Source organism: Aphis gossypii, unplaced genomic scaffold (genome assembly GCF_020184175.1).
Source record: "Aphis gossypii isolate Hap1 unplaced genomic scaffold, ASM2018417v2 Contig00227_ERROPOS86436+, whole genome shotgun sequence".
NCBI classification, from domain to species: domain Eukaryota; kingdom Metazoa; phylum Arthropoda; class Insecta; order Hemiptera; family Aphididae; genus Aphis; species Aphis gossypii.
In genome coordinates, this window is record NW_026083034.1 from 20,632 (window position 1) to 35,336 (window position 14,705).

A 14,705-nucleotide genomic window follows, 5' to 3' on the forward strand; every position below is an offset into this window, starting at 1 on the left:
TTTTCAGTTTACTCATGGTGGATATTGAGATTGGAAAAATGCTGTAACACGTCTGGTAGAACACGAAATTTCTAAAAATCACCTGAATTCTGTTATTAATTTAGGTGCACGATCTAGAGAAGTGGGACGTATTGATCAAAAACTGACAAAACAAGCATACGACGAAGCAAAATCCTGGGGAGAAGTTCTCAGGAGATTGATAAGTGTGATAGTTTTTATTAGTGAAAGGGGCTTAGCATTTAGAGGTGAAAACGAAACTTTTGAGTCTCCGAAAAATGGTAACTACCTAGGAATATTGGAGCTTATTGCAGAGCATGGCCATTTTTAAATGACCACATAACAAAAAATGGAAACCAAGGAAGTGGCCACATAAACTACTTATCATCGAAGATTTGCGAGGAAATAGTGCAACTAATCGGCAAAAAAGTTTTCAATGAAGTTATTTCTCGAATCAAACACTCAAAGTACTATTCTATATCATTGGACTCAACACCAGACGAAGGTCACGTTGATCAACTTTGATTTTCAAGTATTTAGAAGAAAATATTCCTGTTGAAAGATTTGTGACATTCATGCCTAACCAAGGTCACAAAGCAAAGGATATGTTTAAAGGCTTGAAAACATTTTTGAAAGAAAATGACTTGGACATAAAGAACTGTCGTGGTCAGTCATACGACAATGCTTCTTCAATGAGTGGAAAGTATAATGGCTTTCAAGCGTTAGTACTGGCAGAAAATAACTTGGCATTATGGGTACCTTGTGCAGGACACTCACTCAATCTCGTAGAGCAAGCTGCTGCTGAGTGCTGTCTGAGTGCTGTGAGCTTTTTCGACTTTTTAAAAGAACTTTATGTATATTTCACTGCCTCGACCAACAGGTATAAAGTTCTTACAAGTTGTTTAAAAAGAGCAGAAACTGAAAACCCTATTCTTATACAAAAAAAAGACAAAAACAACACGTTGGTCATGCAGAGCAGATGATACAAAAGCCCTCTTACGTAGATATAAAGAAATAAAAAAAACACTTTTAGAAATTTCTGAGAATAAAGAAGAATTAGGAAAATCGCGTATTGTTGCTTTAAGTTTATATAACAAAATGTTAAAGATACAGACAGGTCTCTATGCGATATTTTGGAATGATATCTTGGGACAAGTAAACAAAACTAGTGAAACTTTACAGAATCCTAGATTAGATGTGAACACAACTGTTTTAGCACTGCAATCGCTAAGAAGCTTCATAGGAACAAAACGAGATAGCTTTGAAGAATATGTTGTGAAAGTTGCAGACTTGGATGATTTTGTTGGGTACGACAGTGAAACACAGCGTAAGCGTAAAATAAATGTGCGTTTGTCCCCTCTTGACAGTGTCCAAACACCAGAAATTAAGATGAGCTCTTCAAACAAATTTCGAATTCAGAGTATTCTTCCTGTAATAGATCAACTTGAATCTTCATTGCAACAAAGGCTTGAGGCATATGAATTAGTTGATAACCGTTTTGGGTTTTTTTGTAAGTTAGATATACTTGATGATAAAAAGATAATTTTAGCAGCTCAAAATTTAATAAAATTGTATGATAATGACTTGGACGACCAATCAGGAAATGAACTGATTCAATTCAAGGCTTTTTACCAAGCGTTTCTAAAAGATGAGGATGGAAAAAATGATGAAGTTATATCTCGGGAAAAATGGATGTACCAGCTTCTAATCGAACAAAATTTAAAAGATTGTTTTCCTAATATTGAGGTAGCTTTAAGAATGTACCTGTCACTTATGGTCATTAACAGCAGCGGAGAAAGATCTTTTTCAAAATTAAAGTTGATCAAAAACCGTCACCGAACATCCATGACAGAAGAAAGGCTCAATACATTAGCTCTACTTAGCATTGAGAGTGACATTTTAAGGTAAATAAATTATGAAGATATTATAAGTGATTTCATTAATATAAAGTTAAGACGTAAACTGATTAAAATTTAAACCTTTACATTTAATTTATATTATTTATTAAGCTATATTATAATTATTATGTTGTGAATTTAACTACTAGTTACTTCCGTTGCAATATTAATAAAGAGTGTTGAATACCTTTTTAACTACTATGTGGTAATTGAATCCACACTTTAATACTTTATAAACTAGAAGTTATAAAGTTGCACTACCCACGATTTTGGGTAGAAAATTATTTGAAAATGTTTTAGAGATGGTTTAGTTTCTCTATTTGTGTGTATGACCTTCCTATTTTCTAAAAAGTTTCTGGTAGAGCCCACACCACCATTGAGCTTAGGGGCCTACAAATCCTAAATCCGGCCCTGCTTATTATTATTATTATTTATAAGATCCTACCTTTTTACAAAGATACGATTAGAATATGAATTTGTCACTCAATTTGATAATAAAGAAAATAATAGTTACTGTTCAGGTTTTTTTACCATATTATTTATCCGATACTCTTGATCCAATTTTATTTGTTGGATATGAGTCCAATTTGTAGTATGTGAATTATAAAACAGCATAACTTTTGTTGCGTTATAAGTATTTAAATTATTTAAAACAAAATACAAATTTTAGCATTTGGTAAAATTTTCAAGTTTCTACAACTAGTATAGGTACTTTCATATTATTTTAATTATAACAAAATTCAAAATTGATTTGATAATAAAACTTCAGCCACTCGTAACATTTTTAAATGGTATTACCCTCATATTTTTTAATAATTATTGTAAACAGAATTTATGGATAATCTTGTAGGTACCTATTCAATTTTCAAATCTTAGCTATAGATATAAACTTTTCCTTACATTTTCAACTACAAAATAATTTCCAAATATTTATTAATTTGACAAATTTTGCCAATATATGAACTTTAAAGCTCAAACACTAGAAAAAACTAATTGTGCCTATATATTTTTAATATTTTTCAACTGCTACTGTAAAAATATATTTGGAGCCTTGTATTAAATTTTCACGCTTTTTGGCCCAACAAATAAAATTGTATTGATATTTACAAAAAAATAAAAATAAAAATAAAAAAATTTTTCCGTAAAAAGCTCAAAATGAATCAAAATATTTAAAAATTTGTATGGTGTACCTATTGAAAATGAGAATATAAACATTCAGTGACATTTTAATGTATCTAAAGTAATTCGTTTTTGAATTACAACAAATATAAGAAAATCGTTACATGAGATATCGAATGAATATCCAATGTTGTAAAAATATGAACTTCAAACACTCATAAAAACTTTCTTGTAGACATTTTTTTTTTGATAAAGGTAGACAAACTTATAAAGAATCTTGTATTACATTTTGAAATCTTAGAAATGTTCGGCATTTTTACGTATTTTGTCAATATTTTGACTAAGTAAAATATGGGCAATGAATGCTTGAGGCGAGAAGCTGTCCAGCAGTAGCTTTCGACGACATATGAAATATAAAAACAACATTATAATAATATTATGAACTTTAATATGATTTGATACGCGTACTGCGTAGTGCGTACAGTATACCTAGGTATTATTATAGTTTTAATTTTTTCTTTGTGCCTCCTTTATATATTCGGGTTCTCTAATATACGTTATTTCGAAGCGTCTACCATAAAGTGGGTCGACAATTTCCGGTAGTAAACACTCCATATAAAACCTAAAAAGTAATAATTTTACAATATTTTGTAATATAATTAATAACTATGTTACCTACCAATAAAATTAATAAATATTTAAATTTATTTTTACCATTTAAGATTTTCGGCCATTTTTGTGTTCAAAATATTTCGTCATATTTAATTTCCTGTATACTTGTCCAATTGGGTGTATACACTACAAAATAACACAGACTTGCGTATTTGTACCATAACTTGATAATATTTATGCTCGCGTTTAAGTTCAATTCTGTTGTCATTCTTGATGTTGTAGAATTTAACTAAAAAGAAACATATTGTATTGGCTTTTTAATACAATAATAATTAAATTACGTACACAAAAAATACTTACCTACTAGTTTATTATTCACAGCGTCAACGGCGTTTAAGGTATTTATTGCCACAAATGGAATTTTATTTCTAGGATTCCATTTTCTCCAACCAAACCATCTGAATAATAAAATGTAATGTAATATATTTAATGTCTTTTTAAAAGTAAGTAGGTACCAAAAACGCATATTAATAATTACCAGGACTTGCAGCTAAAAATTGAAATTCACTATCGGCAAATAATCCACATAACTCAACAGTCTTTCTACTTATAACTTCGAATTGAGCTCTACCTTGAGGTTCCATTTCAATACCATAAGCAATTTCTCTCGATGTAATATTTGACCCATAAAGAAGACTAAATACTTTTTTTCGGCAACTTGTACTCTCTCGAATTTTACATATGTCACCGAAATTTGATGCAGTAAGACTCTTTCTTCTTTCATTGTACCAGGCTTGACTATGACTTTGTTATTTTGTAGGAAATTCAAGTTCTTTCGATCAAATTTTTCCATTTTTTTTTTAAAATAAATTTTGATTTTTACTTAATTCTTCGTTGGTAAAAATATCATCTAAGAGTTCTGCTAAACCATAGTACATATCCGGTCGACTAAATCGAGTTGTAGTTAATTTAGATCGTTTTTTTCCATTTTCAAATAATCGTTTCCTTAATATAGTTGTATTTTTCCTAATTCTGTCAATGTTTTTTAAATATCGTTTAGCAAACATACCTAAATACATTAAATTAAGTTATAATTAATTGTATTAATAATTAAAACAATAAATACGTTTTGAATTTATACCTAGGCTTTTAAAAACTATTTTTTTTATGTACAACTCGTAAATAGTTTTTTGAATTAAATGCCACTACAGCAGGTCCATCAGCCTGTCACCCCGAATTCAAAATTGTCAACTCGAACCTTTTTAGATAATTAGTACCTAAATTTTAACAATTTGTAACGCAAAAATCAGAATTTGTAACACAAGTCTTACCCCCGAAAAAAGTGTTATTGTTTTCGGTGTGCTGGGTTGACGTCAGCCTGGCACCCCGAATTTAAAATTTTTAACTCAAACCTTTTAAGATAATTAGTTCCTAATTTGTAACAATTTGTAACGCAAAACATGGACTGTGTAACCCAAAATTTACAAAATTTATGAATTTTGGACTACTGGGGCTGACTCACAGATAGTAAATGTAATTAAAGTATTGTAATTGTATTGGTTCGTTAAAACTAAAATTAGTTATACTATAATATCTTTTATTTTTTAAGTCGTATATGCTTGGAAATACATCTATTCAAACTAGTAATTTTGAAATTTTTTTTTTAATAGATCATAAGTTATTACCTACATAGTTTATAATAAAAAAAATCTATAATAAATAAAACATGCTATACCTAGTGAACCCCGCGATTGCAAACATGTAGGGTTCTCTGGAATAAATAACTTAAGTGTATAGTAAATAGGTACCAGTACCTGTTATTTTAGATAGGTACATATTTTTTTGTATTTTTCGTTCATTAATTTTACTGTATTGATTGGTTTACACAGGCGTGCTTTATGTGTGTGTGGTGTGTATGTGTGTATGTGAGCATGGATATGAGTAGGTACATTATTTTATTTTTAAATTTAAAATAGAAACATATTTTATCGATAAGCAAAATTAAAATTAAAATCGAATATGTGAATCTTGATGCTATAATATAATAGGTATTATTTTCATAATAATTATTATAATATATATATATATATACTAAGTATTTAGTTTTATATCCATACATACTTTTTGAACAGAAAAAGTATTTTTAGACCACGTGTAACTTATAAACGAATATGGTGGTTATCGACAACAAGAACTCAATTGATGTATATTTATTTTCGTAAGCATGTATGAATATTGTTTGATACCGTTTATATCGTTTAACTATCATTTTGTGTAAATTGCCTAACCGTCAGTGGCGTAGCCAGGATTTTAAAATGGGGGTGGCCAAACCCAAAATAGGTACCTACTAAAAAAACATAATCAACAATTAATAATAAAAATTCATTTTTATATTAAGTTTAACATGTTTTTATTTTATTATAATTAAATTTAAATTTACAAACTTTGTTTTGACCAATCTAATAATAAGAGGCGTCGATGAGATTTTGATGAAAATACTTTGATTACTTCTTCTTCTGTGATTTTTTCAGATTTGTTTATTTTTGCCATAGCTAACCCATTAAGTCTTTCTTCGTTCATTGTTGATCTTAAATAATTCTTCAATAATTTAAGAGTTGAAAATGTACGTTCTGGTGTCGCTGATGTAACCGGTAAAGTTGCAAATAACTGGAGTAGTAACTTTATATTAGGTAATACATTTGTACAATAACGTAATGCTTCTAAAGCTGACTCTGGTTTTTCTGCTGTATTGTCTTTCCACTGGTTTTGCCACATAGTTAATTCTGCTTTGAGGTTTATTAAAGCATTTTCATGAAGATCATTTTCATACAGTGATGCAGCACTTAATATGGAGTCATTATTGTATGCACTAAAATTGGCAGGGATTAACCCTTCAAGTGCTATGTCTTCTTTCAGTTGCTGATTAAATCTAGTTTGTAGTTGTAGTAAAATACTATCAAGGAAAGGAATAAAAATTGTTATTCGGTAGTATTCTTCAGGACTGCTTTGTATGTTTACTCTATTTGTTTGTCTTCCACACACACGTGGTGTTTTTATTTCAACATTTACTTTGGTAGCAATTGAAGTCACTTCATTAAATATATCTTTGAAATAGCTGTCAACATCTTCACGAAGAGCTTCTAAACCTCCCTTTACTACAGTGATATCAGCTAAAGCTTTTGACAAATCTTGTTTTTTACTCTGCAAAATTTTACTCAAATTTGTTGTGTAAGAAAAACAAGTAACTGCCACTTCTAACGCAACTAAAAATTCACTTTTTGTTATAGCACACTCTAACATTGTAGCCAAACTTGATGTTTCTCTGCTTGAATCTCCACATTTTATTTCTTCTAATGCAGTAACAATATACACATATAATTCTTTAAAAGTCATTAAAGCTGTGTGCCTTTCAACCCATCGGGTTTCACAGATAGTTTTAAGTTTTTTTTTTTTAATTAAACTGGATTCATTAGATTCTGAAATTTCAGTACTTTCTATAACAGACTTAAGTTTTTCTGTTCGTTTTGCAGAGTTGGAAAAAAAACCAGAAACAGATTGAATAGTTCCCATCATATTTTTTATTGCAGGTACATTACAAGCTTTAGACAGACATAAGTTAAGACAATGACTTAAACAATGCGTGTAAAAAGCTAATGGTTGTTTTTTTAAAATTAATGATTGTACACCATTATTAACACCTGACATGTTAGAACCGCCGTCATAACCTTGCCCACGAAGGTTTTCCAATGTGAGACCTATATTTTCTAATTCATTTTGAATTGCAGTCGCTATAGCAATTCCTGTTGTTGATTCCATTTTGATAAAACCTAAGAAGTCTTCACGGATTACACAGTTAGGTACATCTACATACCGAACACATAAAGTAAGTTGCTCTACTGTACTGACATCGGTGGTTTCATCACAAAGTATAGAATAAAATTTAGAAGTTTTAACTCTTTCAACAATTTTATTTTGAATAACAAGCCTAATTGCTTCAATAATTTCATTTTGTATGGTAGGACTAATCATAGTACAATTTTTTTTGGAAGTTTCTAAATGAGTTAAAAGATCTGAATCGCCACATTCAATTCTATAAGATCGTAAGGCACGAAAAATTCCTTGTTCTCCACTCAAACATTTTTCTCTTGTGTCATTATCTTTTATTGAACCTATTTCTCGGTGACCACGTAGAGCTAAATTATTTTGTGCACAGAATATAATTGTTTTTACTATAGGTATGAGCCGTTTGCGATTATATTCAATAACTTGCCTATTACGGTTGTCAAGAAGTACATTAACAGCTTTTTCATTTCCAGTTTCATAGTTATGCAAAAAATCATTAGCCCTCTGTGCTGAAAGAAGATGATATTCAGTCTTGGCATGATTCTTTAAATCAGTCAGACAATGCTTATATTTGACCATTGGTATTTTAACTAGTTTACCAAGAGGCTAAAAATTAAAAAAAAAATAAAGCTTAATAAAAATGTATTTTGTATGTATAAAGCATAATGTGTTTTATACTACTCAGTACTAATATGCATATAAAATATTTATTCTAAAACTTATTTTATCTGGTTGCCAACTCCTCCACCAGAATTTGCAAAAATAACACACCATTTACAAAAAGCTCCTTGTTTATCTTTGCTATAAGCTAACCAAGGAAATAGTTGTAAATATTTATGTTGAAATTTACGGGTTCGATTGCCTTCTAATTGTACTGGAAAAGCAAAGCTAACTGGTGGCTCCCAAGTAAATTTCAAGCAAGTAATAATCTCAGATTCATGTAAAGAGCGGTTTTTTTATAAAAGAAGCAATATCATGCATATCATTATGATTTTCTACAGCTGAGATGATAGGCACTGGAGCAGTCTTTAAAGTATAAATAATATAGTAGTAATATAGTATAATATAAGCAATTAAAATTAAGTAAAATATTTAATAGGTATGTACAAAAAATACAGCGTACCTCTAAGTCTTTAGCAGAAATTGTATCGTCTTCATATGTTTGACATGGATTATTATCAACAACGTCGTCCTATTAAATATAAATGTCAAACGTGTTCAAATAGACTAATAACGAATGTTATAATTATTTTACATACCTCTTCAGAGCATTTATGTTTTTTAACAACCAAATTAAACAATGGGAACATCTTCTTTTTTTCGGACGTCATAATGACTATATTATAAATAATAATAATTATATATATTAGGTAAATGATTTATGTGTACGAAACTACGAAACGTGAAAATTACAAGGTGTACGTCGGCGTGGTACGGCGCATGATAAAATAACGTTCTTTTATCATGGTACGGTAGTCTAGAATCGTGACAATTAGACCGGGTTTATGATTATTACGGTGCGGTGACAACACTGTGACCAACCTCGGTGCTACGCCACTGGTTGGTATCCACACAGTGAGTACACCTTAGTTCACTGGACTCACCAGTCACCAAAATATAATTTTAACATCAGATTTGATAAAAAAAAAAAACTGATAAGAAAAAATTACCATCGAACATAATATTGATAAGAATTAAGAGCAAAAGCGAATTCAACGAATTTTTCATATGTATAAAATAAACAAAATTATGCATAAACGTTGATAAACCTAACCTAACCCTAGCCGATGGGGGGGGCCATGGCCCATTGGCCCCCCCCATGGCTACGCCACTGCTAACCGTAGTATTATAAGCGATTATACGAACACAACGTACGAATATTTTATTTTGACATGTATATGTCTTATTCTGTTAATTTGTTCGACACCGAGAATGTTACCATGACGTCATTGGTGTGTTCACGTGTGCGTGTGTGTGCGTCGACCGGTGGGGACCAGTTCCTGGAAATTAGCGATTATATGAACGTTATCGGAATCGCGGTGGCTTGTGATCTATTAGTGCCGGATCAGACTAGCGTTTTTTCGGCTGCCGATGATACGCAACCGATCGGTAAACGACCGAGACACCTATAATTAACATGTAAACCGCGTTGTTGTGTCTAGACTAGACCGTTTCTCCGAACCGTCCGAACTCGAACTGGAATAGTCCGCGCGATGTTGCGGTTTGGTTGCGACGATGCGTTTCCGCTGTACAAAAAATAACATTCATTCATACGGAGCCGTCTACACTGAGCGTTTTTCGGTTACCGTTATTTTTTGAATAGTGCACTTTGCAGTTTTTTTTAAATATTTAAATATTTAATTTTTTTTTTTATTTAAACAATAATCATGTATTCAACCGAAAAACTTATAACCGAGGTTCAAAACTATCCGTGTATTTGGGATATGAGCTCAAATGATTATATGAATGGGGACCTAAAAATCTCGGTATTCTTGTCGTATGCGGTCTACCGCACACTTGTCATCTACCACACATGTTCCTATAAGTCACATGCGGTCTACCACACGTCCACACACTTTTTATCTACTTATGATTATTTTCAATGATTCGACGGCAATGACGATTAAGTTTTATCTTAACGATGTGATTTCTATATCAATAATAAAATACCTGCTATAATAAAACTTGGGTCCTGCCAAAATCGTGACTGTAGTCGTATACGTAAAAGATAATCATTTCAGTTTGTGCTGTAATACCTACGTGATCAGTTTTTCTTCATTTTATTTACTGCACTTTTTAAAATTATGTTAGCCAAACATTTCAATGTAATTATCCAATCAGAGGAAAATACCATAGCTTTTTTAAAGGAAAAAGAACTTATTGAAACCGATAATCATCCTTGTGTACACTGTGGTTCGCTAACCAAATATTATACTCGCAAAGAACGGGGAAAAGAACGAATTGTGATACGATGCACTAAGAAAGGTTGCCAAAGAACTCAATCCGTCCGTAAAGGTAACACTTTTTTCACATACAAAGATAAAAATGGTCGATGTAATAGTGGGTTATCGTTGTCCGATATTTTAGAGTTAGCTTATTATTGGTGTCTTGAAATACCACAAAATACCATAATTAAATTAACAGGACGAGGAAGTCACACAGTGCACGACTGGATGAATTTATGTCGTGACATACCGGTAGCTGCTTTTGAAAAAAGAAGGAAAATGGGAGGTACAAATACTATTGTTCAAGTCGATGAATCTTTAATGCGTGGTAAAAGAAAGTACAACAGAGGACGATTATTAGGGGCTGATATTGCTACTGAAAATGTGGATGTAAACGAGGTGAGCGACGAAGAGGAACCCGATTTTAGTAATAGAAATTATGGAAAAAAACTTACTGGTCCATGGGTGTTTGGAATGTGTCAAAAAGACGAAAATGGTGTTATCGAGGCAAGATACTTTGTTGTAGAAAAAAGAGACAGGCAGACACTGCATGAAATAATTCAAAATGAAATTGAAATTGGTACAGAAATACACTCAGATGAATGGCTTGCATACAAGACATTAGAAACTAAAGGGTATTTACATAAAACCGTTAACCATTCCCAATTTTTTGTCGATCCTATCAATGGTGCACACACACAGCGCATAGAAAGTTTATGGGGAGGTTTAAAACTTCGAATCGTAAAAAAAATGCATGGTACATCACCATTATTGCTGCCCTCGTATTTAGCGGAACAATGGTGGCGTCTAAGAAACAGCAATGATGATATATTTGAATGTTTTTTAAGAGACGTAAAGTTATATTGTACCTAATTTAAATAATAAAAATGTAGATTATTTAGACATAGTATAGTATTTTTTGATTCTTATACATATTGACATATTATATTATTTTATTTGTTTTTATAATTATTATTCGATTTGCATACATAGTGACATACTGTATTATTTTATTTGTTTTTATAATTATTATTCGATTTGCATACATAGTGACATACTGTATTATTTTATTTGTTTTTATAGTTATTATTCGATTTGCATACATAGTGACATACTGTATTACCTATTTTATTTGTTGTTATAATTATTATTCGCTTTAGATGATTATTTTATATTTCGATTATTTTTGACGTGTATTATTTTATTTAATTATTTTTAATACATATTGTGTGTCATTAAATTAAATATAATATAATTAAACCTATGTTATAGACCGCATATGACACAGTGGCTGAACTGATGGCCTGCAGACCCCGCGCTGCGGGGGAGAACATATAGTAAATTTGGGGCCTTTGGTTATAGGGTTATATTTGGTTTAACAATATTTTTGGGGCCCATTTTTTATTTTTGTGAGGGAGCCCAAATTTTTTTGCTATGCCACTGATATGACGTATAAAATCATGTGTGGTAGACGGTAAGTGTGCGGTAGACCGCATATGACATGTAGAAACGTGAGGTAGACCGCATACGACAAGAATACCAAAATCTCATCTTGGTTGAAAGTAGCCGAAGCAGTATATAATTTGGAATGGGATAACTTGGAAGCTGCTGAAAAAGAAGAAAGAGGTAAGAAAATTAATCATATGATTATAATAATAGGTTAAATAGGTATAAATAAATAAATAAATAAATAAAATAATACTATTGAACAAAATAGTAAAGGTAAGTATTACTATACTATAATACGTCTATATACCTACTTATGTTATAATATATTATGTACTGTATAATACGACATTTTATTAGACAAAATAATAACATTATTTAATGCATAATATAATTTATACAATTAAATTTAAATACATGATGATATCATAGGTACAAAAAAAAAAAATAATATATTTTTTATATAATATAAAATAAAATATAGGTAGATAACTATCTATCATTCTTCTAAAGCATTCTGTATTGGAAAGGTACCGCTCCATCAGCCATAAAATAATCAGCAAAATTATCTCTTACGTCTATTCCACTTCTATTAATATTTCTTCCACGAGTTGTCAAATTATCCATATTATGCACATCAGTTTGTTCATCGTAATTATACCCATCTCTCTTTCGAATAAAATTATGCTAAAATATATGCTTTGACAATATCATCGCAAAAATCTGGTTCCACTAAAATGGTTGTGTGCAAAATTCGCCATTTATTGGCCAAAACTCCGAAAGCACATTCCACGGTTCGTCTTGCTCTCGATAACCTGTAGTTAAATACCCGACGAGTGCTATTAAGTCCACGACCTGGAAATGGTCTCAATAAATTTGCGTGAAGACCAAAGGCTTCATCAGCAACAAAAACATATGGCTGAATATTGTTTTCGGTTAAAGGCAATGCAACTGGGTCCGGAATTTGAAGTTGTTGCGAGCATAACATTTTTCCAAACTCACTTTGTCGAAAAACGCTAAAATCGGCTTCGCGACCTTATGCGCCTACGTCGATGTATATGAAATTTAAATTAGAATCGACCACTGCCATTAATACTGTTGAAAAGTATTTTTTATAATTGAAAAACAGAGAACCTGAGTTTTCTGGATTTTTGCATCTGACGTGCTTACCATCAATTGCTCCAAGACAGTTCGGAAAATTTGTTTTCGAATAAAACGTTTTAGAAATATCTATCCATTTTTCTTTATTTGGTTTTGGCATTTCTGTGGGTTGTAGAACTGACCATAAAACCTGACATGTTTCTCTTACAATTCCGTTTATTGTACTTTTTCCAATACGAAAGTCAAAATGCAACGCAGCGAAATGTGTCCCAGTTGCCAGGTATCTGTTAAAGTTTAACAAAAACCTATTTTTAGTAGTTTATAAAATGTTTAGATATTTTTCAATAAATTAGGTAATTATATGATGTGCATTATGCAATAATCATTGTAATGGTTTTATTAAGATTTTAAGGTATTTTTTATTTCATTTTAATTATATAAAAATTAATTGTTAATTAATAAGTCATTTTACAATTTTAATTAATTTTATGGATGATTGAAAATTAATTATTTTAATTTAAATTCATTTAATAGGATATTAAGATCCTTAAATATTTTAAATATTTTAATATATTATAATTTTGTTATGTTATTTAATTAGTATTAGGTATCTTTTCATTGTCCTTAATTTACTAGACCAAGTAACTAAATTGTATTTATAGTACATGAAATAATGTACAAATATTTTATGAGTTTTGAGATAGGTTTTTAACACTTTTAACATACAATTTTTTGTTACTATTCAAAAAGTATAAATCATAGATACTTGAAAATTTCACTAGTTATTTAGATTGGCATTTTCATTAAAACATTTTTTTAATGTTTTTAATTTTGGCATTAAAATTAGAATCTATAAAAATATAAAAATTACATTATAACTCATGATAGCCTAATGATTATACGTAATATAAAATTTAAATCACAATAATTACTGAATATTATTTTTAATTTAGTAAAAGAGTTAAAGAATAAAAAATGGAAACATGTTCGTGATGCATATTTAAAATATATGTCTGAAGAAAAAAATATTAGAAGCGGATCAGAAGCAACACAAAAAAAACCGTACGCGTATGCACAAATCATGTCATTTTTAAATACAACTACTAAAAAAAGGAAGTAAGTGAATTAATTACTTTTAATTTTTTATTATAATTCCTTACTTATAATAATTAGAAATAAAGTATAGATGCTACTTGTATATTATATAAGAATGATATTTTTAATTTTTTGGCAATGTGTATGTCTCTATCTTCATTATGAAAATCAAACAATATTAATTTAATAAATAATTTTAAACATAAATTTATATTTAATTTTTAGAACGACCGATAATTTTGACAATGTAGAAGACGATACAGGACATCACTCTTTAAGTGATCTAGATGATGTTTCCTCTGAGACTCCAGCAAACATTTCATCTAACCTGATCAACTATAATAAAACACCAAAAAAAACCAAAAATAATCAAATTACTCCATTTCAAAGTAATTTACTTGATCAACTGAAAAAAAATCAAGAAATTACATCAAGTTCAGAAATGAGTATTGCAATGTCATTTCTTCCTTACTTAAAATTAAATTAAATGACGAGCAAAAATTAGAATTTCACTTAAACAGCCTTCAATATTTAAAAATATTTTAAAATATCCATATCCACCCGTACAGCAAAATATACTCCATGAACCACAACATCACTATCCCGTTCCAACTGCTCCTATACATCTTAATAACTATAATACAATGAA

General features: G+C 30.1%; 3 protein-coding genes across 3 annotated transcripts; all 3 read left to right on the top strand.

The window, feature by feature from the left end:
* The first annotated feature begins 1,095 nt into the window (after nucleotides 1-1,095).
* Nucleotides 1,096-1,905, top strand: LOC126553409 (uncharacterized). Its single transcript, XM_050208577.1, has 2 exons — nucleotides 1,096-1,507; nucleotides 1,634-1,905. Exons 1-2 carry the CDS (start codon nucleotides 1,096-1,098, stop codon nucleotides 1,903-1,905), a joined length of 684 nt encoding a protein of 227 aa, XP_050064534.1.
* Nucleotides 1,906-9,950: 8,045 nt separating this feature from the next.
* On the top strand, nucleotides 9,951-11,954 carry LOC126553405 (uncharacterized). Its single transcript, XM_050208573.1, has one exon. The coding sequence runs from the start codon at nucleotides 10,274-10,276 to the stop codon at nucleotides 11,285-11,287; it is 1,014 nt and encodes a 337-aa protein (XP_050064530.1). The 5' UTR covers nucleotides 9,951-10,273; the 3' UTR covers nucleotides 11,288-11,954.
* A 1,966-nt stretch (nucleotides 11,955-13,920) lies between these two features.
* On the top strand, nucleotides 13,921-14,705 carry LOC126553406 (uncharacterized). Its single transcript, XM_050208574.1, has 2 exons — nucleotides 13,921-14,077; nucleotides 14,282-14,705. Exons 1-2 carry the CDS (start codon nucleotides 13,971-13,973, stop codon nucleotides 14,541-14,543), a joined length of 369 nt encoding a protein of 122 aa, XP_050064531.1. The 5' UTR covers nucleotides 13,921-13,970; the 3' UTR covers nucleotides 14,544-14,705.